General features: G+C 35.1%; 6 protein-coding genes across 10 annotated transcripts; 3 read left to right on the forward strand and 3 right to left on the reverse strand.

The window, feature by feature from the left end:
• Nucleotides 1-771: 771 nt before the first annotated feature.
• Nucleotides 772-2,212, reverse strand: LOC111492417. Its single transcript, XM_023141756.1, has 2 exons — nucleotides 1,662-2,212; nucleotides 772-985 (listed from the first exon to the last, which is right to left on the reverse strand). The coding sequence occupies exons 1-2, from the start codon at nucleotides 2,210-2,212 to the stop codon at nucleotides 772-774; spliced, it is 765 nt and encodes a 254-aa protein (XP_022997524.1).
• Nucleotides 2,213-3,486: 1,274 nt separating this feature from the next.
• On the reverse strand, nucleotides 3,487-9,804 carry LOC111492521 (casein kinase 1-like protein HD16). 5 transcript variants are annotated; one of them, XR_002719881.1, is made up of 19 exons: nucleotides 9,198-9,804; nucleotides 7,914-8,042; nucleotides 7,760-7,833; nucleotides 7,600-7,669; nucleotides 7,335-7,390; nucleotides 7,152-7,223; nucleotides 6,774-6,868; nucleotides 6,610-6,676; nucleotides 6,393-6,522; nucleotides 6,084-6,302; nucleotides 5,833-5,975; nucleotides 5,588-5,762; nucleotides 5,323-5,413; nucleotides 5,070-5,227; nucleotides 4,801-4,989; nucleotides 4,482-4,715; nucleotides 3,959-4,079; nucleotides 3,729-3,854; nucleotides 3,487-3,590 (listed from the first exon to the last, which is right to left on the reverse strand). XR_002719881.1 is itself a non-coding variant. In XM_023141887.1 (16 exons), the coding sequence occupies exons 1-16, from the start codon at nucleotides 9,564-9,566 to the stop codon at nucleotides 4,656-4,658; spliced, it is 2,097 nt and encodes a 698-aa protein (XP_022997655.1). In that variant the 5' UTR covers nucleotides 9,567-9,804; the 3' UTR covers nucleotides 4,179-4,655. The 5 variants fall into 5 exon arrangements, 1 of the variants encoding a protein (XP_022997655.1); XR_002719879.1 differs by having other exon boundaries at nucleotides 3,729-4,076; XR_002719878.1 differs by having other exon boundaries at nucleotides 3,729-4,079.
• Nucleotides 9,805-11,744: 1,940 nt separating this feature from the next.
• LOC111491885 (lachrymatory-factor synthase-like) lies at nucleotides 11,745-12,438 on the forward strand. Its single transcript, XM_023140962.1, has one exon. It carries the CDS (start codon nucleotides 11,798-11,800, stop codon nucleotides 12,296-12,298), a length of 501 nt encoding a protein of 166 aa, XP_022996730.1. The 5' UTR covers nucleotides 11,745-11,797; the 3' UTR covers nucleotides 12,299-12,438.
• Nucleotides 12,439-12,775: 337 nt separating this feature from the next.
• LOC111491775 (monoacylglycerol lipase-like) lies at nucleotides 12,776-15,726 on the reverse strand. Its single transcript, XM_023140809.1, has 7 exons — nucleotides 15,279-15,726; nucleotides 14,986-15,024; nucleotides 14,798-14,868; nucleotides 14,200-14,264; nucleotides 13,610-13,699; nucleotides 13,435-13,527; nucleotides 12,776-13,338 (listed from the first exon to the last, which is right to left on the reverse strand). Exons 1-7 carry the CDS (start codon nucleotides 15,653-15,655, stop codon nucleotides 12,913-12,915), a joined length of 1,161 nt encoding a protein of 386 aa, XP_022996577.1. The 5' UTR covers nucleotides 15,656-15,726; the 3' UTR covers nucleotides 12,776-12,912.
• A 3,039-nt stretch (nucleotides 15,727-18,765) lies between these two features.
• LOC111491777 lies at nucleotides 18,766-19,474 on the forward strand. Its single transcript, XM_023140811.1, has 2 exons — nucleotides 18,766-19,058; nucleotides 19,133-19,474. The coding sequence occupies exons 1-2, from the start codon at nucleotides 18,771-18,773 to the stop codon at nucleotides 19,385-19,387; spliced, it is 543 nt and encodes a 180-aa protein (XP_022996579.1). The 5' UTR covers nucleotides 18,766-18,770; the 3' UTR covers nucleotides 19,388-19,474.
• A 1,699-nt stretch (nucleotides 19,475-21,173) lies between these two features.
• LOC111491776 (GATA transcription factor 12-like) lies at nucleotides 21,174-22,481 on the forward strand. Its single transcript, XM_023140810.1, has 2 exons — nucleotides 21,174-21,558; nucleotides 21,712-22,481. The coding sequence occupies exons 1-2, from the start codon at nucleotides 21,250-21,252 to the stop codon at nucleotides 22,426-22,428; spliced, it is 1,026 nt and encodes a 341-aa protein (XP_022996578.1). The 5' UTR covers nucleotides 21,174-21,249; the 3' UTR covers nucleotides 22,429-22,481.
• The last annotated feature ends 4,037 nt before the right edge of the window (nucleotides 22,482-26,518 follow it).

A 26,518-nucleotide genomic window follows, 5' to 3' on the forward strand; every position in this document is an offset into this window, starting at 1 on the left:
TAGGAAAAGGTTTCCAATCTCTCCCTAACCGATATGGGATCTCACAACCCACCCTCCTTCGGGGCCTAGCATCCTCGTTGGCACTCATTCCTCTCGCTAATCGTTGTCGTTCACCTGTCCAATCGATGTGAGATCTCTCAATTCACCCTCTTCAGGGCCCAGCGTTCTCGCTGACACTCATTCCTCTCTTCAATCGATGTGGGATCTCACGAAATCATTTTGGTCAACCATTGTTAATCCAAGTTCCTCCATGGAATTCAATCTCTATCATTGATATTATATTGTCCTATACACGAGCCATTCATAGGCAGAGTTCTTAAGAGTACAAATAACTGACCACTCACTAAGGGAACAACCCATTAATGTAACACATGCATAGGTGGTCGTCATGTCCCATGAACTATTCCCCTCATGCAAGGTTACACTTTGGTTGGTACTTCCCTAAGCTCCGGGACAAATAGTGAAAGGTTCAACAGTATAAGCAACTGAGGAGGCCATGAGATGGCCATGCAGTTCATAAGTAATTAGTCCCCAAACATGTTAACGAGGAACCGTACCATCATAAATGTACTAATGGTGACGGATAACTGCAGCCAGGAAGCAGTCCCGGACGTCATCCTCAGCCCTCCGGGAAAGCAAGGCCAAGCCAACTAGTTTATGCATATATCATAGACTAAATTATCTAACATATGAATCTCCACCTTTACACATTGAACTAAAGAAAAAATCATGCTCACATTGATAGATATATTAGTATTGAGTTCGGGTATTTTAGACATTAATGATCGAAAAAACTCCTTCAAAATCATGGATGCTTTTCTTCATTATCTTGTCTTCATCTTCTTCCTCGCTTTTGGTTTCAGTTCCCAAATCCTGGTTAAGGGAAGGCCACAACACGATCGAGAAGGATAAAACAATCGACAACCTTACCATTTCCAAGAACCCGGCTTCTTCCTTCGTCGCCATGACCATCAATGATGTGCACCTATAACGGTATGAGCAGCCCCAGAAGCAACTTGAACAGGACCCAAAAAATTTGGTGATTCAGACCCATAATGACTTAGCTTGCTTCTTTAGTTTTGATATTTATTGTAAACCAGTTGGGGAATGTTCTTGAGTGAATAAAGCATGGGAGAACCTATATGGAAAAAGAATAATAAAGGTATCGATATGATATGAGATGTTTTTTCAAACTGATTCTTTCCTTCGAGACAACTTCAAAGAAACTGTATTTTATTAAAATCATTATTTAAAAATAATTATTAAATATCCTAAGACTCGAGGGTTGTTACTATTTTACCGAGATCAATCAAACTAACTCGAACTAACAATAAAAATAATTTAGATCTTATTCTTCTAAGCTTGCTATAAATTTCCCTATCATTTATTCTTAATAATCTTTTATAATGCTATGCTAAGCATGATGATTTAATTTAACATCAATTTAGAAGTTGAAGTAGTTGAGGACGATTTTACACTACCATCGTATTTCGAAGGATCTTAAAATGTTCGTTTGACTGGTCTAGAGATTGTTGTCAACTACGTCGTGTTCGTTGACATAGGCAGACAAATTCAAATACTTTTGTTGATCTGTCGTCTCTTTCCACCGTGCCCTACACACTACGCAACTAACACTTCTCCTTCCCTTGCTTCGTTTCCACCTTGAGAAACAATCTTCATGAACAAGATTTCGACACGTCGAACAAGCTACAACACGGTCGTTCTTCTTCATATCATCCAAACAAACAGGACATGCAGTCCCTTCTTCCACAACATTTGCAGAAGAACCTCTTTCTTTTACCTGAAAGAATTGTTGATGAAATATTCTACGTATGCCAATCTCTGCAAGTGATTCTAACATTATAGGTGCAGCAAGCAAACGATTCAACTGGCAAGGTCGAAGTGTTCTCCTCCGAAGACATACGTCGTCAAGCGACAAGCCCAAGGCTCGAATGTAGATAAATAGTATGTGTTTGCATGGGGTAATACGATCGGGACAAGTACACGAGGGGGTGGAGGATAGAGTCACGATGTAAACATTGCCTGTGGCTCCCAACACAAAGAAGTTAGAATTGGAGCGGTAAAGGAGGTGGAGGTGATGGTGGAGAGCTCGAATAATCCGGTCAGCCACAGCTTGGGAGGGCTTGAACCGATGAAGGTGAAGACGGGGACCGTCCGGTGGGGACGACGAAGTAGAGGCAACGGACTCCATGAGAATTCTGGAAGGAAAAGCAATGAATATGGGTTATAAACAGTTAGTACACATACATATATACACACAAAAACACATTTCAGGTACGAAAATTCTTTGTGTAGTTTGAAGGGAAAGAGAGGGATTGTTTTGTAAGGCGGAGAATTCGAAAGAAGGCCGCAAGGCACGTAATGGCCAAAAACCCCCATGAAATACATACACTCTCCACCTAATAAAGGCACCTTTTTTCTTCATTCAAAAGTCTTGAAACAGTTCATAATGATCATCAAAGTTCTATACAAACAATGTAAAGATCAAAACTGGAAACTGGGGGGAAACGAAACTCTTACGGGCCGAGGCAAATGAAGCTCGACGATCAAGATTGTATCATATTCATTTCAAATATCAGAAAGGGTGCTTATTTTTCGTGCAAAACGAAAAGGCACACATGGGTTTTATATGTTTATGATTACCCAGCTTTCGAATTTAAAAGTTCTTAACTTTAATGCTTGTTTTCGAAGGCCTTTTTATCTTCGTATGTCGAAAGACCGATCTTGAAATGCAGCCATTAGTGTTTAAAGAAGAAAATGCCATGACATACTACAGACAGCAGTAATCAAGATATTATGCAGTAACCATCAATCTTCATCGGTAAAAAAAAAATCAAACCCCATAAATAATATGTTGAGGATTGTTGGGAGAGGAGTCACACATCGGCTAGAGCTTCGAAGGTGTACTCAAAAGTGACTCAAGTGTCGAACAAAGGGTGTACTTTGCTCGGAGGAGAATTGTTGAGGATTGTTGGGAGAGGAGTCCCACATCGGTTAGAGCCTCGAAGGTGTAGTCAAAAGTGACTCAAGTGTGGAACAAATGGTGTACTTTGTTCGAAGGAGGATTGTTGGGAGAGGAGTTACACATTGGCTAGAGCCTCGAAGGTGTAGTCAAAAGTGTCGAACAAAGGGTGTACTTTGTTCAAGAGGAGGATGGTTGGGAGAGGAGTCCCACATCAGCTAATTAAAGGGTTAAACTCATTTATAAGTACGGAATACATCTCCATTGATATGAGGCCTTTCGAGGAAACCAAAAGTAAAATCATGAGAGCTTAGGCTCAAAGTGGACAATATCATATTATGGTAGAGAGTCGGATTTCTAACATAATAAACAAGATATTAACAAATATCATAATCGCAACTATCAGGGAAACCAATTACTCGAATGTCAGGATCCATTACCCAGATGACAAACTAAGCACGAAAATGAAGTTAAAGCATCCGAGCAAAACGTTAACGTACCTTCAAGCTTAAAACCCTGTCATGCACGGTGTATGTGGCTAGGCATCCGAGAGGCGTCAGCAATTATACATATAGATTGTGGAAGTGCTAATCAAAGATTCAAACACCTGCAGTTGATAATGGAAACAGATTAAGTAAAGAAAAATTAAAGATTCAGATACTTGTAGTTGATAATGGAAACATGAACATAGTCAAACCACAAAGTCCATATGAACAAATATTTAAAACGGAAAGATTTCCCTTACCACACAACACCAAAACACTTCGCTCAAAGAACTGCATGAAACTGCTTGATGGCACTTGGAAACCAGAAGGCAGCCATTATTCATTCTCGATGAACGATGGAGTCCCGCAATTTTTTGACTCGAACGCTAGGCCAAACACAAGAAGAGAATGGTAATAGTGGGCTGCCATTACCAAATCGACAAGATATAAGAGGCGAACTAGCTGCTAAAAGATGGTGGCTGAATCTGACCAACAAGTCCATTAGCAAAATGGCACATTCAGCCTCCAGAACACCCGAACGTAGCCACAATTCGTGCCTCGACTATGTTCAGCTACAGAACCTCTGGCTTCATGAGAAATCTTGTAATCTACTGCAGGGGGAAGGAAACTTTATAATCCTACATAGTGACATGTCAGGGAAAAAAAACTATAGAACATTTGTCTCTAAAATGGAATTGAGAATTAAAGGGTAAAAGTAAAAATAACTAATGATTATATTGATAAAAATTGACTAAAAATGTCACGTAGAATATCCTCAGTTCCAAAAAGGTGGGAGATATGGATCTAAGTACAAGCAAGATGGATATGAATACCCATAGCCCACTGATGCTCGATATCTATAATGGCACATTCCCCAACGCCCCGAAAAGATGACCTATGCTGTGGACATGCCTTCAACCAAGAACTAGTGCTCAAGACTATACAAAACCTTTAACAAATTGGTAAAAATGCCCAAACCCCAGAGACATGAAAGATCTAAACTTAGCTCATACTTGAATAACATGAATGAAAGCCAGAGCATAGGTGCCTGTATCTGATGTAGTACGGTGGCGACGTTAATGAACAGTTTAGCTACATCAACTCCATTTTCCCCCGTCGTATCCACCAGAGAAGAGCACCGTCTGTTAAAAATTTCAGGCTCTAAGTGGTATCGGCTTAGGGGTGTTTCATGAAACGGTTCGGCCATAGCAAATAGATGCAATATAAAGGTTCTTTGCCCATTTCTCCTGCATAAACACCAGAAACCAAGACTTTCAGAAATTTAACAATGCTAAACAAAGATATAAAGTAATGTGCGTTTGCACGACTAACCTTGACATGTGTACTAGGAAAGGCAGATGTTCGGAGTGTTTCTTGAGTTTCATCAGCGGGCTTTCGCCTTGGCACACTCAGAACAAACGCAGCCTGGTCCAAAGTTGCTGCAGTTGACGTGATGCGGTAACCACCATCCCACCTGCGATGAATACCTTCGCTAGGATACAGGAAATCTAGTTCCACAACCTGTTAAGTGATCAAAAGTCAAAATCGAAGTCAAATTGGTTTTAATAGAACAAGTTTAGTAAAACCAATTAGCTTAATACCTGGTCCGAAAATCCTGCACCACGTGACATGACAATAGCCCATCTACTCCCGGCAGTAGCCATGGCAGTAACGTAAAATCCCTCCCTCCATTTCTTAAGTATCCACTTGAAGGGAAATGAATCGCTGACTTTATAGGATTGCTGGAGGTACTGAGTCCCTGCATTAAATTATAAGTATAAGAAGCAACACATACACACACAATACGACTGCGTTTTCTTCTAGCCATTTGGAATATGTTGAATTAAGACGAACCTTTGGACATTACTACCAATGAGCTCCCATTGTTAGCTCCTGCTATTGCACTTATGTAATAGTTTTTTTCCCACTGTTCCACGATCCACTCCTAAATGAACAAACGAACATTATTACCCATTTAACTAACAAGACCGCGAACTCTGTTGATACGAAATAAAGCAGTCTTCAGAATCCATGGGCCAAAATGAAAAACAAACATTTAGATGTAATACAACATGCAGAGTATCCAAGATAATTGTTATCTTCATGGGGAAAAAACAACCTTGTGAAGAAAGCATGGTGAGAGTTCATAAACTTGAGCAGTAAATCCAGTTCCAGCGTCCATAATAAGGCCCCAAAGGTTCGAACATGAAGCAACACAACTAATAAATAAGCCATCTTCATTCCCTTTCTCGATGTGCTGAGAGAGCCTCATATCAGCAACATTATAGTGATATCTACATCGGGCCAAGTTAATTAGTAACCTTATGATGAAATTGAGCTTCATCTTTAGAGTCGAGTGCAAACCTTTGTTTCATTGGTCTACGGGCGTTATAAACACTAATCCATTGAGTTGCAGGCATCCCCATTCTAACCTTCTTCTTCAGTTGTTCATCGTCTTCGTCCTCCATGGATAGCCTTCCTCTCTTATGCCCAACCTGAAATATAAGCTTCACATAACAAATGATGTTTTAGATAATACTCAAGTGCAAAGTTTACAATCAAAAAGTGCAATGGGCAGTCAACAGAAAGATGTAATCAAGGGAACAAGTGAGTACTTTCTGAGCACCATCTGTGTTTATTGGATGGATATCGGGATTCGGACCGACAATCCCATCAAAGAGGGAGATATATCTTGCATAGTTTGGCTCTTCATCAAATTTCAAATTTACAACATACTCGACAAACTGTCTAAAAGGCTGAGGGCAAAAACAGCACAACGTTTCAGAGGATGTAGCCATCTTCTTCTTGGACACAAGGAATCCTTTATTTTCGCCCTGGAGAAAATATATACTCCGAGTTCAGAACAAATCTATCATATTTACACAAAGAGTTAACATCCATCAGCCCCGAAAAAAAACGTAAACCTGATATCCTTGCCAAGGCAGCCGACCACGAATAAGAAAAACAAGAGTGTAAGCAAGCGATTCCAAGTCATCTCTTCGACTAGCAGTTCTGCCAAGATGTGCATGCACACTAGCATACCGAACTGTTCCTCTGAATATAGAAGTAAGATGGAGTTGTTTAAGAGCCTAAATGTTATATAAATATACAAATATCTCATCATATATACAGCTTTCGTACCGGAAAATGTCAGGCCGTTGATCATACTCAACATGTTGACCAGTCGAACTATCTCGCCACTTGGTTGCTATAAGATGGACCAATGAGACGGTAAGGTGTATTTCATATGTAAACAAAATAACGTTCCATGAGATGGAAACGGTTAATAAAAAAAAATGAGATACCTAAACCAAGATCTACAAGAAACAACTTTTTCTCTTCTGGGGTTCCTGGAGGACCGAGCAGAAAGTTTTCAGGCTTCACGTCACCATGCACATACCTGTCAGAGACATTGACAGAGTCATTCAAGAGCAGAAAAATAATTACAAGAACACTGCTAAATCATTCATAAGCCAGTGAATGAGCTAACTATGTAACAAATATCTAGCTTAGCCGTAGTAGATGCAAGAATCATTCATCATAGCTGGCATAATGTTTTGTGCAAAGGTATCTAGATCCGACACAGACTTAACATGTTCCTTTACAGCTACAGCATCCTAGGACCCTATGCAACATTACTGTCCCTCCATATCAAACAAGGGAATACAGAATAAAGGCCTCACCCTCTAGAATGCATCTTCTCTAATATAGAGATTGCCTCAATTGCGATACATGCTACCATTTCAATAGACATCCTGAGATTCGAAGAAAAATTTAGACATATTACCATGCGATAAATCAGCACGAATAAATTACAAATAGTGGAAAAACCTTAAACAAATGATAAAATTATAATATAAACTTACGTGTGAGCATTGTTATTCCAGACATCCCAGAGACTGGGTCCAAGCATGTCCATAACCTATATCCAAAGTATAGCTATTCACAACGAAATATAAATAATAGTACAAATCTTTGGTTAATCCGAGCATAGCTCAGTAGATAAAGAGACCGATGGTAATCAATCTACCAACCCCCCTAATTGTTGAACTCAGAAGAAAATTATGCAAAACTCTGATGTGCTTTAAGGCTTTAACAGAAAGTAAATAACGTAAAGGAAACAAAGCATACCATGACAAAATAGTCACCTTGCCGACCCTTGTAATGAACTCGTGGCACACCATGGTTACCACCTAAAACGCTGAAGAACCAAGAGAAAAGTGATTAGAACACGTAATATAAATAACCTTTTGACTAAAATATAATCCACAAGGACCGAGAAGAGCATTACTTGTAAACCTGCCACTCGTAAGGAGGTCCATAGTTGCACCCTTTACTACTTCTATGTTCAAATTTTAAGGCCACCTGTAATATGGATAGATCATATGAAATGTAGGTAATGTAAACAAAGAATTCGGTAAGCGTTACAAATAGGGATACCATACCTCCACAGCTCCTGGAGATCTTTCATTCAAGCTCATGGGACCCATGCGTCGACCCACAAACACCTGTCCAAAACCTCCTTTTCCCAGTTTTCTTTCAACTTTATATAACGGAGAACCACCAACCTGAACCTGTTGCATAAAGAGGATAAAACATTTGAAAAAGAAAAATGAAGCAAAAAACGCCATGACTGCAATGTTGAATAAAACTCATGAGGTGATACTCCTGGATATAATATTTCTCTCTTGCTGTCCCAAAAGAAAAACTAATGCAGTATATCAGCAGGCATCGTATCACTTTTATATCATTGCAGAAAAACATCTGAATGAAGATAATCATGTGCTAAATGCAGTATTAAGATTCATCAACAAGATAGAGACAAATAAGAGCTAATAAACGATTAAATTACAGGAAATAATTCTCTGAAGAAAAATAAAGAAAGACTAAAAGATGGGGTAATAAAAATATCACAGATGAAAAGATAAAGGTAGAGCAACAATAAGTTCCATGCAAAGAATTTGTCTTTGACAATCGAATACTTGCAGCTCTGCGAATTTTAAGTAGAAACTAGAACACTACCTGAAAACGATACCAAATATAGAGAAACTGTAACCGCTCAAGCCCACAGCTAGCAGATATTGTCTCCTCTTTGGGCTTTCCCTTTTGGGCTTCCCCTCAAGGTTTTAAAACTTGTCTGCTAGGGAGAGGTTTCCACACCCTCGTGGGATCTCACAATCCACCCCCTTGAGGGTCAGCGTCCTCGCCGGCACACCGCCCAATGTCTAGCTCTGATACCATTTGTAACAACTCAAGCCAACCGCTAGCAGATATAGTTCTCTTTGGGCTTTCACTTCTAGGTTTCCCCTCGAGCTTTAAAACACGTATGCTAGGGAGAGGTTTCCACACCCTTATAAGAAATGTTTCGTTCCCCTCTCCAACCGGATCTCACAAAAACTCTCGAAATGATTACCAACAATTGTTTTAACTCCAGATAGATGAAAGCGTATCAGACCATAACTATGCTCCAATCTGAAACAAAGCAATCTCTAAAAGTTGCATAAGTTCATAAGTAACAAGACCAGCAGAAAAAACTTGGGGTTGCCCATTAATAACTCATACATTTCCGAAGAAATCAAAGAAATCAGCACGTAAGAACAGGGTGATAGATTTAAAGCCCCAATTTTCTTCACCAATCCCTCCCTGTCCTTTCTCAACCATCAACACAAAGCCATCGATTCAAGAAACATCAGAAAACAAACACATATCCAAGAATTAAAGAGCTTCACCTTCTCCGGAAGAGGAGTAGCCGTCCCTTCATCCTCGGCTACAGGACCCTTATCTCCGTTCCGTCCACCGGTTTCGAACTCATCCATGGCTCTGCCACCAACCTTCAGTACGTCTTTATCCTTCCCAACTTCGTGTTTTCTCTCACGCAGCCTCGTTTCAATACCGATTCCAGGGTTCACTCTAACCCTCTCACCATCGGCAACGATCGCGTCTTTCCCCTCCTTAACACTCTTCCCTCCGCCGCGTTCTGCCAGTTGCCCTCGGTGGCGTATTCTTACAGTTGACTCAATGAGTGTTTGGCGGGCAATCGGGACTGAGTCTTCGTATAGGCGGCTCCGGCGTGCTTTGCTACGGAGCTCAGGTATCATACAGCCGGTGGTCCATGAAGGACGGCAAACTTCGCCGGAGAAGAAGACTCAGGAATCATCTACGGCCATGGGAAACCCCAAATTTGAAACTGAGAACAGAAAATGTAGAAAAAATCAGAGTCCAGAGCCGACCGACAGAGAAGGCGAAGATCTGTGGAGCGCTGAACGGAAGAGTACAGTGATCTTCAAGTACAGAGCAAAACAGAGAGAGAAACAGAGCTTAGCCTTCGTTTATGCAGCCCTTTTCTTTTATTTATTTATTATTATTTAAACGAATTACAAATTTATTCCCTAAATTTTAAATTTAATTATTGCACGTTTTAATTTTTTTTTTTGAATTCGCGTATTTTTAAATATAAAAGTAAAATTCATAAATATATATATATAACCGATTTATTAGTCACAAAATCATTAATTAAATTAATATAAATGTGAGAACTAAATTGGAATTTTAATTATTAATATTATTATTTAGTTAAATAAGATTGCATTTGGAGATGAGACAATATATTAATTAATCAATATTTGTTAGTTTTTTTAGTATAATTTTATTACTTATTTTTTATTACTTACCTGTCTAGTTATTTATAGACATATTTATTGTATTGTTTCATTATTTTTAACAAAATTATATAGTTTCATTTACTTGGTCTGATTTAATTAATTTTATTTGATATATATATAATGAGAATATTATTTTTAATCTTTATTTTAAATATAATAAGGTCTAGTAAAATAAAAACAATAACACATTTGTAAGTCAATATATTAGTCAACAGAATGGAATCTTTCTTCCCCCACCCTTGCTATGCAGTTGAAACCGTTTATTTTAATGAAGTTGTCTTATTTATTAAAATTATTAAAATAAGTATCATATTCTAAAAATATAGATAGTGAATTATCCAAAAACTAAGTTTATTTTATACGCATTTAATAAAATAGGGTGAATTGGGGGAATATAATGACTAAATACATTTGGCTCAATATATATATATATATATATATATATATATATTTCGTACATATTATATTATTATTAAAATTGTATTATTTCGGAATATTTAATAAATGGGAGGTGACATATAATTTAAAAAATAAAAAATGAAATTTTTATAAACAAGACATAAATTCCGGTTCGGTTTTAATTCAAATTACACAAAATGGGCCTGGGCCTACAGAAGTCCAGTCCATTTCTGCAGAACAGAGGTTTGTTTGGCCCATAACAGCTTTTTTTTCATCCAAAACCCAATAGTTATTTTTATTTTTATTATTATTAATTCTTCGTATTGCTATTATAACTTATGTATTTAAAATAAAGATTAGATAATTAATAATATAATCATCAATTTAATTTAATATTATTTAATACACAGTTTAATAAATTAATCATAATAATAATTATTAAATATTTATACATTAAGATTAATTAAAGTAATATTGATAATTAAATTTCATCATTTAATTAATAAAAAAGTAATTAAATATTCATAGTTATATTTATTTAAATATTTAAAGACAATATAAAATATTTTAATTTTAATTTATATACTTTCAAATCGTGTATTTTTTTAATTTAAATTTTACTAGAAAATCGAGTGGCTCCTAACAAAATACAAATTTAAAATTGAGAAATTTATTTATTTATTTATTTATTTTATACCCAAATTATTATTAAATGTAATTGGAAATTTAAAAATGAGAAGACAAATTCTTATATTTGGACCCAACATTTGTCATAAATGCGTGCGGGCATGGATGCCAGGGAAGAACTCCAAAAATTATTTATTTATTTATTTATTAATTTGTAATTTAATTGGTATTTTTTAAACACTATTTTTTAATTTTTTTTAATGGAAGGTTATTAATGTAACCTTTTATTTAAATAGAGTATTAATGGATTAATTCAAGACTAACGATAAAAAAATATTTTTGAATTTATTTTTACCAAATATTTTTATTTATTTAACGTATTAATATTGTAGCGTTAAAACTTAGCTTAATTCACACGCTCATAAATGTTAAGCACTTCGCATCGATTCTTTCACCTTGCGAATATTTTAATGACTTATTTTTTAAAAAATAAATAAATAATTGGTTTTTTTTAGTTTTAACTAATAAATTTTTATTGTTTTTTTTAATTGCTCTGTTATAAAAGTCAAAGACTTTGGAACTTTGAAAAGAAAACAGACCAAAAGCTTTTCTCTCTCTCTGTCTCTCTCTGTTTCTCTCTCATGGAAGAACAGTTGCTGCCGCCGTCGAAGTGGGAAGGAGAAGTCTCCGCCGAGACAACCGCCGGGAAGCCTCACGAAATCTGGCCGCTGCTGGCCGATGACTTCTGCAGTCTCCACAAATGGCTTCCGATGGACACTTGTCATTACGTGGAAGGTGTAGAGGGGCAGCCGGGTCTGATCCGGTACTGCGCCACCACCGACACGACGTCGTCATCAGAACCGTCGATTAAGTGGGCCCACGAGAGGCTGAAATTGATTGATCCGACCGAACATATTCTCACCTACGAGATCCTGGACAACAACATCGGATTCAAGTCGTACGTGGCCACCATTAAGCTGCTGCCTGGCGGCGGAGACGACGGCGGCGGGTGCAAGATGGTGTGGTCGTTTGAGGCGGATCCGATTGAAGGGTGGCCGCTGGAGGAATTCGTGAAGTATCTTGAATTTTCTCTGCAGCAAATGGTGAACAAAATGGCAGGGTATTTGCAGAAAAGTCCCTGAACTTTTTTCAAATTATCAAATGAAACCATGCTCTTTGATTTCTCAGTTGCAGGTCTGAAATTAAATCATCATATTTCTTGTTAACAAATAAATAAATAAATATATATATTCCTTCTAAATAATTATTCTTTTTTTTTTTTTTTCATGGTTGAAATTTGGAATAATCATGTGCAAGAAAATTCAATGTTTGGGCTTTTAAAGGTCAGAAGGTTTCTTTTTTATATTGGTACATTCAATAATTGATATTCGATTATGATTTTTTTAAAATTAAAAAAATCAAATTATTTGGGGAATATTATGTAGAGTTGACTTTGATATGATTTAAATTAAAGACTAAATTTAAAAAAATATGTATAAATTTTGAACGAGTGAATTATGATACATAATACTTAGAGGCAAAAGTGTAAAATATATAACTAAATCGAAAGTAAACTCATAACTAATGAATAAAAATATAATATTTTAAAACTTAAGGACTAAATTTTAATCTTTCTGTCGAGAATGAAGGACTAATTAGGACCTAATTATTATGAAAAGTAAAGTTAGTCTATAAGATATACAAATTTAGTAGCCACTACAGCAAACACAATAAACTAAGGCCCTGAAAGTGTTCTTCATTTTGCAAGAGTTTTGTTGGCATTTAGCCTTTTCATCAACCAATTGATTATATCCTGACCAATCTCCTCTCGCTCAGGCTCAAACAGCAAGTCATGCAAGAACCCTTCATACAGCTTTATGTCTTTGAACTCAGAAGCTGCCTCATTGTACAGATCCTGGGATGCTACAGGATCCGTGACTTTGTCGGCTGTCCCGTGGAGGACGAAGAAGGGGACGGTGACCGACTGGAGGTTTTGCATCAGGTATGATGAAATCCGCAAGATCTCGTGGCCTGTTCGGACTCTGATCGGTCCGGTGTATACTAATGGATCCGAGTATTTTGCCAAGAGTGCTGCAGGGTCCCTTGAAACTGGAATGCCTCTCTTATTTGCACCTTTGAACTGAAACTTTGGAATCACTATGGAAAAGATTGGAGCTAGAGCCTACATTATGGAAGTAGTTCAACATGAGTGTGTTTATAACCCAGAATTGCACAGTATTCTCGACGGCCAATCGGCCGAAATCGGGATTATACTTACCTTGACAATAGGATGGGCGGGTTTAACTCGCAACGCAGGCGAAGTCAGTATAATTCCCTTCACCATTTTCTCTATGTGAGGGCTTAAAGCGGCCTGCATAAAATTGTAGTTAAGGAGACTGAAAATGGATATCACTTTGCCAGATGGGTTAGGGATGTTTTTTGAATTAATTGACCTTCAAAACAACGGCCCCTCCCGTGGAGTGTCCAAAGAGGAAGCATGGTGTTTCAGGGTTCTCAGATTTAATCTTTTCTAAGAATGACCCCTGCAGAATGGAAAAACAATGAACATTCCCTTCCAAATCTAAACTAATTCCTTGAACAAATAATTCAATCCCATAAGGAAAGTGTCATCATAACGTGCATGAAAACAAAAAGATGGAAACAAAAACACATGCATAACGTAGTTGTATTTATTTTCTTAGACTTAAGTTAGAATATGATGTTTTTACTTTTAATGTTTATTTAGTATTTCGTTGCGTTGTTTTAAAGATGTTTTCGAACACGCAAGTCCATAATAGTGTTTTAAGATGAAGTTTAAACGTTTATTTCTGCACAAAATGAAAAAATTTAGTGTCAAATCATTTGATAGTAAATGTCTATTCTAATGTGCATGAAGACAAAAAGATGGAAACATAGTTTCACTATAACAGGATGACAAGCACATTAGAAATCAAAGGAATAAATTGAGCTTCTAGAAATAACGATCAAATAAAACTTCACATCGGATTAAGTTATTGTGCAGATCAATGAAAATTGAACTTACAGTATCAGCAACAACATGGTCAAGAGAGGGAACAAATCCATGTAATCCATCACTTCCACCATGGCCTACAATAAGAACACAAGACAACAGCCAAGAACACAATTAAAATCTTTCACCAAAATGACTAATTTCCGATATCATCCAAACTAAAACAAAAATCATCAATATTCATGTGGAAAAAAACAGAGTATTGAAAACTTTTGTTAGATTGTCAGAGAAACCAAAGACAACAATGTTGCGGTGTCTAGCCATGCACAAACTTGTTGTCAATATAGTCAGGAATATATAAACAACAAAGCAATTGATATCCTATTAACATTTAGTTTAAGCTTTTGTGTTCATGGTGATTCAACATGATATTAAAACAGAAGGGCTTTGATTTGAACTTCTATAACGTCGTTTTCTCATCAATTAATATTAATTTCTACTTGTTAAACCTCCGGTAATGTCATTTCCTTCCCAATTACTACAACCCATCAATTAAAAGAATTGATGATATAGAGAAGAAAACTATGAAGAAATCTAAACAGAAACTAGAAAGTTTCATAAAACACCACGAGAGAGACACAGAGAGAGGTGATATGCATAGCTTAGCTACCTATCCAATCTATTGCATAAACTCCAAAGTTGCAAGAGGTTAATCGAGTGGCAAAATGAGCATATCTTCCACTGCAAACAAGCACCAAACAAAACCATTGGGAATTAAAAACAACAAATCTGACAGCAGAATCCATCCACAATAAATAAATAGTTCTACATATTCATATGAAATAACTTTAAGATCACCTGTGCTCGTTAAGCCCATGGATGATGATCAAAATACCCCTGAAAGAACATCACAATACAACTTGCCGTGAGAAAACAGGGAACCTTCCAATGGATAATATAAAGTAATCAGGAATTCAAAAAACTAATCAATTCCTTTGATTCTGTATCTTCATGAGATAGCAATTAGGTAAAATTTCATCGAACAATTCAACGAACGTTTCAGCTACACGAAAAGTTAATCCTAGTTTCCAAAAGGCTCCAATACAAATTTCTAACCAAGTTAAAATTAGAAAGCAAACTAGAACACTTACTTCAATCCACCGGATTCCGGCAACCAGGAGCGGCAAAACAGCGCGTTTCTCTTAACGCCATAGAACAACGAGGTACTCCAACGGCCACGAAACCCCCCGTCTCCGATGTTTACGCTCATTTCAATGACCTCAGCCAACGCCCTCCGCCGCTGGGTATCTTCCTCCTCCATCCGCCATACCAATCGCCTCTTCTTGACAGAGGACTGAGCCGGAGGCGTTGACGCAGCCGGAGAACGGCGGCGGCGAGGCCAGAAGAGGAGAAGCAGAGAGAGGAAGAAGGTGTGGATGAAAATGAGAGAAGTCCTCAGAGTTTTGAAAATCGGAATAATCCGATTGCTCGCTCCGGAGGTCAGCTGGTCCATCTCGGCCCTTGACATGGCGGAGATGGAAAATTTTACAGAGCGATATCGGAGAAACGGAGACGATCAAATGAATTTCGGACCATCGACTCCGTATGAAATTCCCACCAATGAGTATAAATAGTCTATTCAAAGAGAATCAACGCCAATACGAAGACTGAAATCTAGACCGTTCGTTTCTGAGGAACATATCCAGTGGTGGGGATTGATTCTTTAGATGCACAACTCTACACCCGAGTGCAGAGAACTATTTTAATGTACGGTCCACGTGTACACAATTGATGTGGATTACGAGGCATTGGAATTGTGGCGGTGTTGTCTATGTTCTTTTTTTTATAAAAAAAATTAAATTATTTTTTTAGAAACCTAAAATTAAAATTTATTTCACTCCATATATTAATATCAAAAAGAAAAAAAAATATACTTTTCTATTAATAATTTTGATTTTCCTAATAATTAAAATTTTAATGTATAGATATATTTTTTTTGGGTGTAGAGTCAAAAGTTAGCTAAGCTGGCGTATTTAAAATAATTTGCAAACAATAATAAATAATTGAATTACATTATTTTCTCCAAAAAAAGGTGTAGAATTAAATGTATAGAGGTAGTTGAGCGACAAATGAGACTCCACCGATTTATTAATTTATTATTTTGTTTATTTTACAAAAAACATTATAATAAAGAGATTTGAGGGTTTAATTAAGAATATTGGTTTAATTAAATTCCCATTATTGAAATAAATAGGATGGAAATAAATTATGGATTAAAGATTTTATAATTTTTTGTTTTTATTGGCTATTAATATATCCATATATTTATTATTATTTAAATTGGTATATATTTAATAATATACATATCTATAAAAACAATATATATTAAAAAAAAAAAAAAAGTTGTTAGGCGAAGGGCATTAATTTTCATGGAAAAATTGGTAACAGATGCCGTTGACCAATGAAAACTCCAGGCTTCGGAAAATTAGTGAAATATATTATAGTTTAAATTTTATAAATTATAATTTTAGGTGTGATGTGTACTGGAGTGTATACGAGTTGGGTTAAAAAAAAATTTGGACCAATCAAAAATCTTAGGTTGGTTGAGTTCGTGATACGAGTAACTAAGGACGGGTTATTCACATTTCATTTGATGGTCAGAGGCAAATTGAAAGCTAAGCAGTGGTAATTCTAAGGATTCCCGAGGGGAAAAATAGAGATGTCTCCTACGTTACCCGTAATATGTGGAAGTATCGACGTAATTTCATAGAGTCATTCGGTCTGAATGCTACATGAAGAACATAAGCCAGATGAAGGAACGGGAAGACCTAGGATGTAGAAGATCATAACATGAGTGATTCGGCAGATTTGGATTCCTATATATCCACTCATGTGGAACTTCATTGGACGATATATATAAGATCCATATGTATAGATATCATCATCTACATCTAGAAAGCCGTATGCTTTGGAAGAAGCTTGTACAGTTTGGGAAGGGGTTTTGATTGATCAAAAAGAAGAATCTACTTCAACCGATATGCCCTTAGGCACGGCCATACATAACATAGAAATCACACTTGGGAAGGGGGACAATTAGCTAGAGCAGCAGGTGCTGTAGCGAAACTGATTGCAAAAGAGGAGAAATCGGCCACATTAAAATTACCTTCTGGGGAGGGCCGTTTGATATCCAAAAATTGCTCGAGTTTACAACGTAACCCTCTATTTTTCGAGTTAGATTATTTTGTTACATTTACGAGTCACAACACATCACTAACATTGGTACAAATGTTAAATGTTCTTAATTTTTCATAATATTGGTACAGTTGTAACCCTATTTTTCGAGTTTGTTGGATTAACCCAACAAAAAAAAACACGTTAATCTACGACTCAAATTTTTATTTTTAAAAAATTCAGCACAACTCAAACCGATGAAAATTTAACCCAACCCAACCTTTATGATTTCGGTTGGGTAGTCGAGATAGGTTGAGTTTTAAAACTACTAGGTTTAAAATCAACACTTAAAAAAAATATATAAATCTAAATGAAAACGGTTGGACTCTATGATCCTTGGTGACTCGGTGTTTCAAGTAAAAACATCTATTCGTGAACACCGTAGTTGTCATGAGTTCTACAATAGAAATGTGAACTCTTCATGGGTAACCGAGGTGTAACATGGTCAGGAATGACTACTACTGCATCGGTCCAAGTTGGAGCGTGCAAGACACATGCACTCAATTAAAGAAGACAATTTCCATCTGTGCCACCAAGAATACATCTCGAGAGCGATAGTAAGTATAATACAATCACAAAGTGAATCTCGAAAGAGTGCAATCGTGACATTTGTCAGTCTTATAGTAAGCCACGAGAACCGACTTATACAATACAACCATTTCCATTAAATAGAGTAAAAAAGTTAACCCAAAAAGCTAAAAAAGCAAACCCTTTTTCTTACTTTGTCTTCTAATTCAAATCCCATATCTCACTTTTTCAAGCTTTTTTGGTTCCTTCTTCTTCTTCTTCAACAAGATCCTTGCTACTTCCCGTGATCTTTTACCTCTCCTCATCGTAATTAACTTCTAATTCTTTTTAAATTTAACCAAAATTTATAAAAATACCTCCACGAAATTTCACAAATACCCTTAAACTTTCAAAAGTAAATCCATCGCTAGCAGATATTGTCTTCTTTGGACTTTTTCTTCGGAGCCCAGCATCCTTATTGGCACACCGCCTCGTGTCTACCCCATTCGAGGAATAGTAAAAAGACTGGTACATCGTCTGGTGTGATACCATTTGTAATGGTCCAGATCTACCGATATTGTCCACGGGAAAGTTTCCACACTCTTATAAATGGTGGTTTGTTCTCTTCCCTAACCTTGTTATACGATATTGTCCAGGGAAATGTTGATGGGTATTTTTGAAAACTGATACTCGATAAGGGTATTTTTGAACTTTTTTAAAAAATTGAAATTTTTTAATATAAGAGTATTAATGAAACTTTGGACCATGTTATACGAGTATTTTTTTTATTTTTTTTTTTGAAAAGAAATGCAAAATTTAAATTATTTTAAAAATAAAATACTAATTGTACTATAAATTGAGTTGTCCCAAGCAACCTATTTCTTCACAAACATATCCAAATCCATATGGCTCCCAACAGATCAGAAACAAAAGTAGAAGTGCGAAAGCCATCAAGGCTATCAATGGAGGGTCTCCAACGAACCATATCCGACATTTCCTCCGAGCTCACAAAAACAGGTCTTACAGAAGCCGAGCCACTGCCGCCGATCTCCGAGGTAGAGGCCGCGACCTGCGAGTGTTGCGGCCTCTCCGAGGAGTGCACGGCGGAGTACATCAACCGTGTTCGAGGCGAGTTCATGGGGAAGATGATTTGCGGCCTCTGCGCCGAGGCAGTAAACGAGGAGATGAACAAGGTTAAATTTGTTTCATTCTTTCTTTTTTTTGTGTTATATTACAAAGTAAGGCTTATTGGTGTCATTTGAAGCAGAGGGGTTGGGAAAAGGAGGAGTCTTTGAAGGAGCACATGAGCGCTTGTGCCAAGTTCAATAGGTTCGGGAGGGTATATCCGGTGCTGTATCAAGCCGAAGCCATTAAAGAGATTCTCAAGAAAAGCTCCACCCGAGGGAAGTCGATCAGCCCTAGAGAACCCCCCGCCGGCCACCGCAACGGTAGAATTGGCCGGACTTCAAGTTGTATTCCGGCCATAACCAAAGATGTCTGTGATCCAACCCTCGTTAAATAATATTGGTATATTCTATATGTGTGTTTATATGTTTCACCAGCTATAACAAATTTCGATGTATTATTTAATTTTCGGGTAAAAAGTATGGTAAGTCGTTCTAGTAAAAAATTATTGTTTTTTTAATAAAGAAAAATATTGTATTTGTTAAGTCAAAAATTTTCATATTATAAATAAAATATTTTGAGTTGACAGAAAAATTGAGGCCCATTAGACGAATAGTGGGCCTTTTGGTGAATATGGATTCAAGTGTTTTCCGGCCCATATCCAAGTTGGGCTTATGGAAACAGGCCCACGCTATAAACCAGTTTCCTGCCTCCATTCCACGCGTTTTTTTTTTTAAATAAAAATTTTTAAGAAAAGAAGAGAGAGTTGGGCCCAACCAATGTAGGATTCACCCTTCACCATTCCCCACTCGTATCGACGTAGGATCACACAATCCACCCTTGGACCCAACCAATGTAGTATCACCACAATCTATCACACTTGGGACCAGCGTCCTTGTTAAGGAGAGTTTTCCACACCCTTATAAGAAATATTTCACAATCTACCTCCTTGGTGCGAGCGTCCTCGGTAGGGAGAGGTTTACAGATCCCTATAAGAAATGTTTTATTCCTCTCTTCAATCGATGTGAGATCTCATAACCCATTTCTTCAGAATCATCGGTCCTAGCTAGAGTGAGGTTTTTACATCCTTATAAAAAATTGTTCGTTTCCTTTCCAATTCAAAAGTTAAAAACTAATATAATATCATGAAATGAAAGAATAAAAATGCTAAAAAAATATCAATTTTAAAAACTAATATAATATTATATATTCCATTTGAATTAAATCAAGATTTAATTTTTTTTTCATCCAAACAAACAGGACTTCAATTCAATCTCAAAAATAATAATAATAATAATAATAATAAGTCCCCACGTGCCGTCCCCGCAAGTTTATGAGGCACGTGAGTTCTTAAGCACGTGCTGTCACGTTACTGTATACTATATAGGGTTTTGACCTCACATGGGTGCGTTGATGCCGACTACCACCTCCTCACGTGCATAATGGACCCCACCCTAACTAAAACTAAAAATATAAAATAAATAAAATACTAAAAAAATAACTATTTTCATTAATTCATTAATAAAATCACCCTTTTTTTTAACTTTGCATCTCATTCTCAACCACCCTATGCATGATCGAGTAAACTAAATATAAAATAAAATAATTTATTTCTATAAAAAAAATTCAAAACAATAAAAATCATTTTTATTTAAAATAATCTGTAAAAAAAAAAAAAAATTATAAAATAGAAATAAAAACTATTAACACTTTATGTCCAAGATTTGAATTTCATCTTAAAATATTCATTTCATTTTTTTTTTCAATAATTTCATGATGCACCACATTAATTCCAATATCATATTAAATTAAAAATTTAAGATATGTATAAAAATAAAGAGTTATATATATAACTTAAATAATATAGTTATGGATCTTTATTATGTTTTTTCATATAGTTTAGTGTATAAATAAAATTGATACATGATATAATGTTACACCATTTCATAGACTCTGCCGGTACAGTACTATTATTTTAAAAATAAAAAGATATTTTAATTGTATGCCTTTTAAAGTAGGTATTAAAAGTAATATTGAGTTAATTTAGAATTTTTAAATGAAAAAAGAAATTAGGGAGAAGATGAAGAAGAAGAAGAAGAAGAAGAAGAAGAAGGAGTGAAAATTGGGTGTCGAGCTTTCCCCATGAAACGCAAACCAACCCATTTTCTCTCTTAGCCACTTACTCTCGCTCCCTCTCTCCCACTCCTTCTTTTCTTCTCCCACTACTTCCAATTCCCTTTCCCCCAAATCCCACGCCCCATGGAACCCCCTGAACATTTCCACCTTAAAGCCTACACCTCCACCCACTCCTCCTCCGATCACCACCACACCGCCGCCGCTGAACACGACCTCTTCTTCGTCGAGAACCTCCTCGATTTCTCCGACGACCACCACGCCGACGCCGACGCCGACGCCGGGTTATTATCCGACAATACTAATAATAATCATCATAATACTAATACTCCCAGCAGCTGCTTCCACGATAATGGGAACTCCGCCCAACTAACTTCCTTTCTGGACCACGTTAACTTACCCGACGCCCATTTCTCCGCCGAACTCGCTATTCCGGTAATCCCTCTCTCAAACGATGCGTTTTGCTCTACTTTTTTTGTTTTTTAATTAAATATATATATATATATACTTTCAATTTATTATTATTATTATTATTATTATTATTATTATGAGGATTTTAATTTTAATTTTAATTTTAATTTTGTACAGTATGATGATTTACTTGAATTGGAATGGCTTTCGAATTTCGTAGAGGAATGCGAGTACATCCAAAACTTGGAATTAATTACCGGAGTCAAAGTCAAACCCCACGAACCCACCGCCGTGCCCCCCCGAAACGCCGCCGCTATCTTCAACCCGGGTGTTGTTTCCGTTCCAGCGAAGGCACGTAGCAAACGTTCACGCGCCGTCGTATCCAATTGGAACAACTCTCTCCTTCTTCCTCTTTCTCCGACCACATCCTCGTCTGAATCCGACATTAACGCTGAACCACCGCAATTGGTCAAAAAAGCGCCGCCCAAGGCGGTGGTGACAGCGAAGAAGAAGGATAGTCCGGAGGGTGGAGTGTCTCCTGCGGGAGAGGAGCGTAGGTGCATGCATTGTGCCACCGATAAGACGCCGCAATGGCGGACTGGCCCAATGGGCCCAAAAACGCTATGTAACGCTTGTGGGGTTCGGTATAAATCCGGCCGCTTGGTGCCGGAGTACCGCCCTGCTGCTAGTCCTACCTTTGTGCTCACGAAACACTCCAATTCCCACCGGAAAGTTATGGAGCTACGGCGGCAGAAGGAGATTATTAGAGGCCAACAACAACCGCAGCCATTGGTTTTGGATCATCACCGCCAAGACCTCATATTTGATGCTTCCAGCTGTGATAATTATCTTATCCATCAACACGTAGGTCCCGATTTCCGGCAGCTCATCTGACCGCCGCCGCCGTTATCGGTAGAGCTCCGCCAATTTCATCAATTTGGTGTTTTTTACCCCTCAAACTCATGATTTTGTTAAACTTCTAACATTCAAATTTTCTTTTTCTTTTTCTTTTTTTTTTCTTCCCATAAACATTTGGTTGCCGGGATAACCACAGAGCAAATTATTGATGATTAAAAATAGCTTAAATCCATATTTTTAACTGAAAAATTAAAAAAATTATAAATTTAGTTATTATATTTTAAATAAATCTTTAAAATAATTCATTGACTTTTTTGTTTTTTTTAAAACATATTAATTGATATTTCCTCAGAATTTTACAATTTAAAAATAGTATTTAATTGTCTAAAAACTAAAATTACAATGCAAATATATGAAATAATCTTTTTTCTCTTTCTAAAATTAATGCAAGAAGCAAAATAAAATAAACTAATAATTAAAAAATATTAATTATATTTTAAAATTTATTTTACATTCGGGAGTTTTTGTTTTTTTTACCATGAAATAATTTTCTTTTATTAAAAAAAGATAAAACCATGTTACTATTTTTCATCGATTCACCTTAGTATCAACGGACAAATTTGGTCACGTCCTATTTGAATCAATTGTACCTATTGAACGTACATTTGAAAAGTCGTCTTCCATCGAAAAAAGTACAAAATAGAAATTTTATAAACATGATTATTTGTTCGAACGCGTATCCACCGTTGGATCATGTTGTTCTATATCTATAGGCTAGATCATACCTATACACGAAAAAATACACCCACTTAATCTAAAATAATATTTAACTAAAATTAACCATAAAATTTAAACAATAAATGAGATAAAATTAAAGATATAATTTCTAAAATAATATTTAATTAAAAATTTACTTATTTGAATAAATTAAAAACAAAATTTAGATTGGAAGGAGATATATATTGACGTGAAATTCAGTGAATTAATATTTATTTATTTTTACAGAGAATGTTTGATAAGCACATGCACAGTAACAGAGTTTCCTAACGGTTATTTATTTATTAATTAATTTTCTTGAATGCATTAATAACAATATTTAAAAATTATTATTTGTTCATGTTTTTTTTTTTCTTTTTTGAATGTTAACGAAATTAAAATAAAGAAAAAAAGTTAGAAAATAATTATTAATGAAACCCATTATAAAGTTAATAAAAAAAATTAAGTATTAGAAATTAGATCAATTCATACAATAAAATAAAATAAAAATAAAAATATTACAAAAATATATTCTGACACTAAAAATAAATAAATAAATAAATAAATAAATAAATAAATAAATAAGCAAAATTTGCGGTGAGATCACATGCCCCTATTTACAACTTTTCTTATAAATAATTTTCTCATTACTGACACTGACACATTAACTCTTCATTATTTTCTTAATTAGTAAATATTTAATTAAAGAAAAATTAAATAAATATTTGGGGTATTTTTATTTTATACAAAGTGTAGGGAAAATAATAATAATAATATACTTTCTTTTTATCTAAATTTGATCTATATATTTTGTCTTTACTGAAAGGTGTTATTTTTAATTTATAAGATGGGATCGAGTTTATTAATCAAATTGAAAAAAATATATCATAAAATCATCCAATTTAATAAAAAAATTACTGAATCAGATCCACTTTATATTAAATTAATTTAAAATGCACAAGGCAAGAAAATGGGAATTTCACATCTAAAAAATTATGTGATTCTATTTAATTTGTTTGAATTTTTATTTTTAAAATCTACAAATTAAATCTATATTTTTGGTTCGATAATAAGTTCGAGTTGATGATTGATTTTTTTTTTTTTTTTTTATATTGATTCGCGTAGAAATTGACGAGAATAATTTATTGATAATCAGATTTGAATAATAATAAAAATAAAAAAATAAAATAAAATGAAAGATTCTCTTATTTGTAGGCTTGGTTTTTTTACTTTAAAGAAAGCCCATTGGAGGTGATGGGCCTGGTGTCCTTGAAATTGCCCATGGGAGGTTATGGGCCGGATGATGGGCCGGAGCGCTGGTCTGCTTGGGCCAGCCGAGTTCACAATTCGGTTGTTATTGGGTTATTAATTTTTTTAATTATTTAAAAAACCATATTAAAATTTTATAAAATTAAAATATCAAACATTTAATGTGACAACGCATCATTCAAATTAGTTATAAACCTTAAATATTTTAATATTTTTAGAAGTAGGGTAAAATTGTTTTAATCTTATTTTCAGATTGGTTGGATCAACCCAAATCGTAAATTCAAGATGTTTTTATATAATAAGCTTAATCTTAAATGATTTAAGAGGGCAAAAGAGCATGTTTAAAACATTGTAGAGTGAAAAAGGATTTATTTTTGTCCACAAAATCTTCAAAAATGATTTAAATATCTAGGGGTATAAATAATACCAACCAATAATTATTTTTTATACATAAAAATAAATTCCAAGCTCGTAGCACGTGCGATTATAAAAAGGATTTTAGATTAGTTTAATTTAATTTAATTTAATTGCCACAAGATGATGCACATCACGTCTTACGATATAAATTAATTTAAATCAAAATTATGATAATAATAGTACCAGCTGTTAATACTGTAATTTAAATAATTACTTAAACTTTAATTACGAGAATTGATATAATTTTGCTCATTATTAATTTAAATAATGATTAGTAGTAATCAGAATCACTAATTAAATATTATATTGATTTGACTATAATTTTTTTTTAATGTAATTTCAAATTTAAACTTAACCGTTATTTAGAATTTACAGTAGAGAAAAAAAAAATGAAAATTTTAAAAAATAAAAAATAAAATTGAGAATTTGTAGAAGATTGGGGAGAGTTTGGTAATATACAGCTTATTTAATAATTAAATAAAGAAGGCAAATGCTAATTAATTAATAATAAAATATTAAATACGCGGCCACACGCAAAGTTGTGTTCCCGTCAATGCCATAGGGGAGAAGGGGAGAGGTTTCAACGTTGTTGGTGGGTGGGTATTATTGTCTTTATGATTAATTTTGGGGGGCAAAATGGACCAATGTGAGTTGAAAGTTATAGGACGATTGGTCAAACTTTGTGAAAGTCAAATGCGAGACAAAATTCAAAAGCAATGGAAAAACCTCTCAATAAATACGTGAATTGAAGTCCCATATGCAAGGATGACGTCACCTTCAACTTTCGTATCCATACATTTATCTATTCGAGTGTTATTGAGACATAAACTCTCCCGTGTCTATGTTGAGTTATTTTTGCTTACTATTTTGCAGAAAGCCTCATATATCAACCTCAAACTCAAGGAATATGGGAAGGACACTCGTGTCATTTGATATTATCCTCGAAAACCCATTTCTAAGGGAAAACACCCAAAACACTCATCTTGCAACGCTCACCCATACTATAGGACACGATAAATTGTATTTATTTGAATAGGTATATTCCAATCCTTCTAAAATTTATAAGAATTAAAATTACATGCATGCCCTTCCCCTTTGAATGTCAAAGATACGAATATTTAGTACAATGTGGATTTCCAAATTAAAATTTAAAATTGAGTAAGCTATTAATTTATAACTAAAATAAGGACCTTTTTTATTTTTATTTTTTAAAAATAAAATTGCATCGATTTTTTAAAATTATTTTTGAGTTGGAAATAAATTTAATTGCATGTATATTAATAATTAATCTAAAGTAGGTAAATAATAAACTAATAATTTTGTTCACATCTAATTCAACATATATTATTAATAAGTTTGAATTATAAATTAATCGTTAATTAGGCAATATTAATATACATGGGAGAAAAAGGTTGAAATCAAATTAATATTAAAGAATAATATAATTGATTTAAAAATATTTTGATTTAAGTAATTAAAGTGAAAAGGTAAATATTAGGTATGTAATATTTTAAGAAATGAAGGATTGAAATGAAAAGATAGTGAAAAGAGAGGGCCAAAAGAGTAATTTTATATTGTGAAGAGGGGGGGCGTGGGAAACATGACGTGGCAATCATATTGCTTGTTGCTTAATGCGAAGCGACGGGCAACGGGCGTGAGCGGTAGGTAGCGCCAAAGATGGCGG

Source organism: Cucurbita maxima, unplaced genomic scaffold, assembly GCF_002738345.1.
Source record: "Cucurbita maxima cultivar Rimu unplaced genomic scaffold, Cmax_1.0 Cma_Scf00017, whole genome shotgun sequence".
Classification (NCBI taxonomy): domain Eukaryota; kingdom Viridiplantae; phylum Streptophyta; class Magnoliopsida; order Cucurbitales; family Cucurbitaceae; genus Cucurbita; species Cucurbita maxima.

Excerpts from the sequence above, each read along its gene's own strand:
- LOC111492417 (XM_023141756.1), bottom strand. The coding sequence starts at position 2,212 with ATGGAGTCCGTTGCCTCTACTTCGTCGTCCCCACCGGACGGTCCCCGT. Across the intron at positions 986-1,661 it reads CATGAAGATTGTTTCTCAAG|GTGCACATCATTGATGGTCA; the intron begins GTGGAAACGAAG and ends ATACCGTTATAG.
- LOC111491885 (XM_023140962.1), top strand. The coding sequence starts at position 11,798 with ATGGAAGAACAGTTGCTGCCGCCGTCGAAGTGGGAAGGAGAAGTCTCC.
- LOC111491776 (XM_023140810.1), top strand. The coding sequence starts at position 21,250 with ATGGAACCCCCTGAACATTTCCACCTTAAAGCCTACACCTCCACCCAC. Across the intron at positions 21,559-21,711 it reads CCGCCGAACTCGCTATTCCG|TATGATGATTTACTTGAATT; the intron begins GTAATCCCTCTC and ends AATTTTGTACAG.
- LOC111491775 (XM_023140809.1), bottom strand. The coding sequence starts at position 15,655 with ATGTCAAGGGCCGAGATGGACCAGCTGACCTCCGGAGCGAGCAATCGG. Across the intron at positions 14,265-14,797 it reads TTATGCAATAGATTGGATAG|GCCATGGTGGAAGTGATGGA; the intron begins GTAGCTAAGCTA and ends TTCTTATTGTAG. Across the intron at positions 13,339-13,434 it reads CCGCCCATCCTATTGTCAAG|GCTCTAGCTCCAATCTTTTC; the intron begins GTAAGTATAATC and ends TCCATAATGTAG.
- LOC111492521 (XM_023141887.1), bottom strand. The coding sequence starts at position 9,566 with ATGATACCTGAGCTCCGTAGCAAAGCACGCCGGAGCCGCCTATACGAA. Across the intron at positions 8,043-9,197 it reads CTACTCCTCTTCCGGAGAAG|GTTCAGGTTGGTGGTTCTCC; the intron begins GTGAAGCTCTTT and ends TTTATGCAACAG. Across the intron at positions 6,523-6,609 it reads CAACGGCCTGACATTTTCCG|AGGAACAGTTCGGTATGCTA; the intron begins GTACGAAAGCTG and ends TTCTATATTCAG.
- LOC111491777 (XM_023140811.1), top strand. The coding sequence starts at position 18,771 with ATGGCTCCCAACAGATCAGAAACAAAAGTAGAAGTGCGAAAGCCATCA. Across the intron at positions 19,059-19,132 it reads TAAACGAGGAGATGAACAAG|AGGGGTTGGGAAAAGGAGGA; the intron begins GTTAAATTTGTT and ends CATTTGAAGCAG.